The 7032-nt window shown below is 41.7% G+C and overlaps 1 protein-coding gene across 1 annotated transcript; it reads left to right on the plus strand.

The window, feature by feature from the left end:
• Nucleotides 1-335: 335 nt before the first annotated feature.
• Nucleotides 336-6301, plus strand: LOC100846583 (pyrophosphate--fructose 6-phosphate 1-phosphotransferase subunit beta 1). The gene is made up of 16 exons (XM_003563958.3): nucleotides 336-679; nucleotides 783-938; nucleotides 1206-1327; nucleotides 1870-1923; nucleotides 2033-2139; nucleotides 2423-2528; nucleotides 3257-3320; nucleotides 3907-3995; nucleotides 4315-4446; nucleotides 4525-4695; nucleotides 4800-4915; nucleotides 4983-5094; nucleotides 5344-5428; nucleotides 5628-5672; nucleotides 5764-5832; nucleotides 5912-6301. The coding sequence occupies exons 1-16, from the start codon at nucleotides 496-498 to the stop codon at nucleotides 5986-5988; spliced, it is 1689 nt and encodes a 562-aa protein (XP_003564006.1). The 5' UTR covers nucleotides 336-495; the 3' UTR covers nucleotides 5989-6301.
• Nucleotides 6302-7032: the final 731 nt, after the last annotated feature.

Here is a 7032-nt window from a genome sequence, read left to right on the forward strand (position 1 = left end):
TAAGATTACACGGCTGTTCAAAAAAAAAACAACTCAAGATGCCCTACGGCTGTTCAAAAAGAAAAGGTAAGGAGTAGGAATTTTCCTCTCAATACAGTAAGATTACACGGCTGATTGTTTCCTATAGCGTGCACCAAAAACAATGTTCTTGCGGAAATATTCACTTCGCTATTATGGAGAACAAAACTTGTTTCATACGTAATCAACAGTGGGGTAGTAGGGACAAGATAGAAAAATGTAGTCTACGTGTAAACGAAGGCAAACAGGAGTATTGCAACTTCTGGTTTTTCAAGCGGATTTGCTAAATTTAGGTCAGCAGGCCACGAAGCCAGGGGCGAGCCCGGAAAAGGAGCAGCCCACCGGACCAACACCGATCGCATCATAAAACCCCGCGGCGACACGGCCGCCCCACCCAACTGACCGCTCCCTGCCTCCCTCCCTCCCTCCGCCCACAGCATATTCCTCCAAATCTCCTTCCAATCACCTCACCGGCACATGGCGGCGGCTGCGGTGGCCTCCAACGGAGGCGCGGCGAACGCGCCGGCGCCCGGGCGCCTCGCGTCGGTGTACAGCGAGGTGCAGACGAGCCGCCTCACGCACATGCTGCCCCTGCCCTCCGTCCTCCGCTCCCACTTCACGCTCGCCGACGGGCCAGCCAGCTCCGCCGCCGGCAACCCTGGTGAGTAATGCCTCGTTCGGATGCATATGTCTCTGGATCTCGGCCTGCGATCGCGGGCTGGACGGGGTTTGTGCCCAGATTTGACGGGCTCGATCTGCTGCAGATGAGATCGCCAAGCTCTTCCCTAACCTCTACGGGCAGCCGTCGGCGTCTGTGGTGCCGTCGGCCGAGCCGGTGCCAGCCAAGCCACTCAAGATCGGTGTCGTGCTCTCTGGCGGTCAAGCGCCAGGCGGCCACAATGTGATCTGCGGCATCTTTGGTGAGTGCGACTGATCTCGAGCATAATGTTCGCTTGATGAAATCTGCACCTAGTTTTAGCACTAGCGGAGACGAAAATAAAATTAGGAATTTGGCGTGTTCACCAAGAGAGTGGTTAGTGGGAGTCTGTTGACCTTTATTTGTTAGTTAAAGCTTGTAGCTACAAGTGAGCTTTGACGCTGAGCTATTACAATTGTAGATCCTGGTAGATTGTGGTGTTTCGCGAGGCTTTCTTTTTGTTGACTCGTCATGGTTTGTGTGGGATCAGATTACCTACAGGAGCGTGTGAAAGGCAGCACCATGTATGGATTCAAGGGTGGCCCAGCTGGTGTCATGAAGGGCAAGTACGTCGAGCTTACTTCTGATTTCGTGTATCCCTACAGGAACCAGGTATGGCAGCATAACATCTACCCAGGACGCATACTGAAATTTAAGTATGTTGAGTTTTGTGCAGACTGCGCTGATTTATGTGGACTTGGTATGTTATAGGGATAATTCAAAGGTGCATGCCGAAGCATGCGCGGTGAAAAAAGCTATATTTTGAATGTTGTAAAATTACACATGTGAATGTTCAAGTTGCACATGCTTTTGTAAACTTCTGTTGGGAAAAATCATTTTCGCGGCATGTGTTGAAACACAAGTTTTAGTGCTTAAAATTTACTTGTTTGGAAGCAATGAATTTGTACTTTTTTTCCATGGTGCATTTTTCCCCCTATGATAATATACAAGCATGCAAACGACTCGAATTTACATCTGTAAACTATTTAGAGTTATTTTACATTTTAAAGAATTTTATCTTGAATTTAGTTTTCACCCAGGGAATATAGTGCTCTCGGGAGCCTGTCGCTGCACTCTAATATGATGATAAGGTCCCTTCATGATTTTTCTGCTTTTACTCTGATGATGATGAATCTTAGTTTCCTTTTCAATAGGGTGGATTTGATATGATCTGCAGTGGAAGGGACAAGATTGAAACACCAGAGCAGGTATGTCTTTGAATATACCTATATATGCACATGCTTACCAAGTCCTTTGGTACTGTTCAGCTGTTCGGTAGTGTTATCTTTGTTTGAACTCTATCTGGTATTTTTGCAGTTCAAGCAAGCTGAAGATACAGTCAACAGACTTGATTTGGATGGACTAGTTGTCATTGGTGGTGATGATTCAAACACTAACGCATGCCTCCTCGGTGAATACTTCAGGTTGGCCGCTAAAACCACAACTCAATTCTCTTGCTGCACCTAAAGGATTTTATCGGTTACTGTTAATCTCTGGATTTTATTATGTTCAGTCTTTTATTTGTGTTCTAGAATTCTGGTCCTTGTAATGTGTATATTATTGAATTTTTTTTTCTTGAAATTAGGTCATTAGGAAATGTAGGACATAGATTATAGTCAATAGCTTTCTTGACCATATTGCTAGTTATCTGTTTTCTTCACATGCTATAAAGATGATGGTTCCTAAGTCAATATTTTTGCATCGCAGGGGAAGGAACTTGAAGACTCGTGTTATTGGTTGCCCAAAGACTATCGATGGAGATCTTAAAAGCAAGGAGGTCCCAACAAGCTTTGGATTTGACACTGCTTGCAAGGTATTGTGCCCTTCTTCATATGCACCCCTATTTGTCTACAAATCATAATCTAGATTTTAATATACCCACCTATATGGTCCCAATCTTATAATACCCCAATACGGGATACATCACCCTGATATGGAGAGACGGCATTTCCCAAACAAAAGCATATGGCTATAACATCAAATATATATGTATTAAGATATCAGAATGATAAGATAGCAGTGACTACATATCAAACAGGTTAGGTTTTAGTATCTTGTATTCTTGTGGTCATGAGTAAATAAGTTTCAAATAAGTGTTGAACCACATATTAAATCTCATTATTAACCATCTCTCTCCTTCATGCATTGGCTAGTCAAAAGCATGGCAGAATATGCATTGGCTGGTTTGAGACGGGGATGGGAATGGAGGGGAGAATGGCCTTGTAGATGGAATTCCAGGATTTTGGAGATGGGCTTTGTATACTACCGAGCAGGAGGGGTTGGGTTGTAGTTCGTGGATGGATTTCATTTGGCCTTGCTGTGGTCTTTTGGCCTACTATAATGGAGACATGGCCAGCATTTTTTATATTTTTGAAAATCAGTATTTCCAGTTGCTCCCTGATATGTTACCCCTGTGTATCAGTATATTTGATAAGCAGACTGCAGTTTTTGAACTTTTGGGGTAACATAGGTGAAATCAAGACGTTTCTCACATGTCGAGATTTAGGGTCATGCTATAACAACACAATTTCTTCTTTTCAGATATACTCTGAAATGATTGGCAATGTCATGACTGATGCACGATCAACGGGCAAATACTACCACTGTAAGTTTCTCTATCAGTGGTTTGTACATGCAGAACCATGTATTTCTTTTTTTTTTTTTACAATTGGCAAAGAACCAAAGAGTCTGTTGCAGCAGATAACTACTGAATCAGAATGTTATTCAGTTAATTTAAATATGAGAACAGAGTAACAAGTTCTTGGCAGATTAGCTGACTACTCCCTCCGTTCCTAAATTCTTGTCGTTGTTTTAGTACAAATTTGAACTGAAACAACGACAAGAATTTAGGTACGGAGGGAGTAATTAACTTGATCTTGGTGTTAACAAACAGACCATTAAAGCTCTAGAACATGTATAAAACTTGTAACCACGACTTATGCATTTTAAACCCTTTATGAGAAGAAACCATTACATATTGAACATAATAGATGATCCTATCTTTTATTCTATGTAGTGTCTTTGATGCCAACATTCTCATAGTGTTGTATGGCATACTACAAACATTTATCATCCTTGGTACATGAATGATAGATGATCTGTTTTTAACATGTTTAATCGATGATCCATTTTAACATGTTTTATCATTTCGTTTGTTCACCTGCTAATATATATTTGCCATGGCCATGCAGTTGTGAGGCTTATGGGCCGTGCTGCTTCCCACATTACTTTAGAGTGTGCTCTGCAAACACACCCTAATGTTGCACTCATCGGCGAGGAGGTTTGAAACTCTTTATATATAAAGTTCATTATAAGTCTATGTTCAGTTTATATTATCTCATTCCACCATTTTTCTGGTTAGATTAGCGAGATAATGGTACACAGGATGAAAAAAGAAATTCTGTGCACTTTACCCATATTTTCTTTTCTTATGTTGCACATTTCAGTTTCTTCATTTCCTACGGAACTTCTTAATTCTTATATGTTAGCTCACATATTTTTGATAAAATTGTCGGGAACTATAGGTTGCATGCATGCATGCATGCAAACTTGTGTACCTTTACAACAGCTAATCCCGTACTTTGAATGCATTAATACAGGTCGCTGAGAAGAAGGAAACACTAAAGAATGTCACAGACTATATTACTGATATTATCTGCAAGCGTGCAGAACTTGGTTACAACTACGGTGTTATCCTTATCCCAGAGGGCCTCATTGATTTCATCCCAGAGGTTTGCCAATCTTTATGCCTTCTTCAGTTTTGTGCTGTCATGGATTGCGTTGCTGATATCATTATGTGTCTTTTCCAGGTCCAAAAACTCATTGCAGAATTGAATGAAATTTTGGCACATGATGTTGTTGACGAGGCAGGGGCTTGGAAAAGCAAGCTTCAACCAGAATCTAGGCAACTCTTTGACTTCTTGCCCAAAACCATTCAGGAGCAACTCTTGCTTGAAAGAGATCCACATGGCAATGTTCAGGTAAAGACTGGGAAAGTTATTTAACCATCCTAACTTTGTTTCTTTTTCTGGAATTAACTTCTGTTTATATCCCACACTGATTGGCTTTGAAAATTTTGTTTTAGGTTGCCAAAATTGAAACTGAGAAGATGCTCATTGCCATGGTTGAAACTGAATTGGAGAAGAGAAAAGCTGCGGGGAAGTACTCCGCAGACTTCAGGGGCCAGTCTCACTTCTTTGGGTAAGTATGTATTATGCTCTTTCCATAATAACACTCTCTCTCATACTGTTGCTTTGTAATTTTGCAGATACGAAGGAAGATGTGGCCTTCCTACTAATTTTGATTCTAGCTACTGCTATGCATTGGGCTATGGTGCTGGAGCTCTTCTCCAGTTTGGAAAGACAGGACTTATTTCATCAGTATGCCCACTAATTCTGTTGTCAAATTACTTCATAGATGCCAGCTTTTTCTTGAGGAACATTTACATTGTGTCCTGAATTCTCTAAATACCCATCAATTTCCAGTCATGTAGAAATCGCCATATATTCTTTGCTGTTCCCCCTCACAAGTTCATTGTTGGATAAAACATATAAGTTCACAACCCAACAGAGCATATGATTTTGGTTATCTTGGGTGATTGGACCTTAGCATTCTTTTTGTTGAATCAGGTTGGTAACCTCGCTGCTCCTGTGGAGGAATGGACTGTTGGAGGAACTGCATTGACAGCGTTGATGGATGTTGAGAGGAGGCATGGTAATTTTCTAGAATACCTCATTTTCTGTGTTAATCTGAAGGTTAACCCATTATGTCAGAACAATATTCTTTTGACTGTTGGTAAATAATATGATAGCAAAAGATCCAAATCTAAAATGCAAAGGTCGTGTCCTAAATCCATTTTACTATATATCTGTACTTGGTGTCAATTTAAACTTTTTACTGTCTCCACTAACAGGCAAGTTCAAACCAGTGATTAAGAAGGCCATGGTGGAACTCGATGGTATGAAGCCCTCTCACCTCCATTACTATAACAGTTAAAAAAAGTTGATGTACTTTTACCAACCCTGATTTCTTGTGTTACCAATTTTCAGCCGCGCCTTTCAAGAAGTTTGCTTCGATGCGTGATGAGTGGGCCCTTAAGAACCGATACATCAGCCCTGGTACGTAGTGAGAAAATTACTGGCAACGGTAACTGTTATTGAGAAATAAATTAACTCGTCAATGTTTCTTACCGCACAGGCCCCATCCAGTTCAGTGGCCCCGGGAGCTATGCGTCGAACCACACCTTGATGTTGGAGCTTGGTGCTCAGATATAGATTTCTGGTGATGTAGAGTGCACCACTGTCATTTTTTTTTCTTTGCAGTTTTGAGAAGTGGAGAAGAAACCTCCCAGAGGAGGGGCAGTCTCCCATATTGTGGGATCTTAAATAAGAGGTTCAGTTGGATTTTGTGGAGTGGATGTCCTAACAATAATAACTGATTTTAGCTTCTGTTTGTATTGATCCGATTGCCCCAGTCACAAACAAATTGGCGGTTTAATCAAGTCGTGGTTTTGCTCCCCTGGACATACTTGTAAGCCTGAAAATGAACTATCAAAGTTGTACCCATGAGAAGCGTTTGTTTTCTCCATTTTTGGTAAAACACTACTGGTTCTGATGCAACCTAGGAAGAAGAATCAATGGATGGAAGCCGGACGAGTACAGATGACTTGCGCAGTGGTCACTTGTATATGCACCATCCTTTGTGACTTTGTCCCATGATCTCACAAAGGGTAGGCCATTTTCGCTCTGGGCCTCGCACATATCTCACGGGAAATATATCAGCTGCCACAACTTAGACAGGTTTTCTTTTCTTTTTTTAAGGCAACTTAGACAGGTATTGCCCACAAGGCAAACACAGGATTGTTTCTGCTCTTCAGCAGTAGCCAGGAAGGAATCGTACAAGATCGGTTTAATATGTCAATGGACAAAATGCTTCGCAATACATGATCAAAGGCTTATGATTGGATGCGGGTCAGCGGGTGTTGCTTTCCTTGATTTGTGGCGCTCGCGTTCCGTTGCATACTATTCCATCTGTCCCATAATTCTTGTTGTTTTTTTATAGTACAATAAAAAATTTACGGACGGATGGAGGGTACATATCTTATCCACGTCCTTTGTTCCCCAGCAACTTCTTCCATGGTCGTGGCTGATGACGACCCGTCACGTCACATCACATCACTGTATGGTACGTACGGTATCCATCGTAAATCAGATAGAGTTCGTCAACAACCTTAGGAGCAGTAAATTAGATAAAGTTCATCATCAACAACCTTAGGAGACAAGCAAAGGTGTTGCCCAGGTCTTCACGCAAGGCACCTC

Source organism: Brachypodium distachyon, chromosome 1, assembly GCF_000005505.3.
Source record: "Brachypodium distachyon strain Bd21 chromosome 1, Brachypodium_distachyon_v3.0, whole genome shotgun sequence".
Taxonomy (NCBI): domain Eukaryota; kingdom Viridiplantae; phylum Streptophyta; class Magnoliopsida; order Poales; family Poaceae; genus Brachypodium; species Brachypodium distachyon.

What these genes read in the sequence shown, in the direction of transcription:
- LOC100846583 (XM_003563958.3), top strand. Translation starts at nt 496, where the DNA reads ATGGCGGCGGCTGCGGTGGCCTCCAACGGAGGCGCGGCGAACGCGCCG. An exon ending in CTCCGCCGCCGGCAACCCTG is followed by an intron (nt 680 to 782) that starts GTGAGTAATGCC and finishes GATCTGCTGCAG; the next exon opens with ATGAGATCGCCAAGCTCTTC. An exon ending in GGATGTTGAGAGGAGGCATG is followed by an intron (nt 5,429 to 5,627) that starts GTAATTTTCTAG and finishes CTCCACTAACAG; the next exon opens with GCAAGTTCAAACCAGTGATT.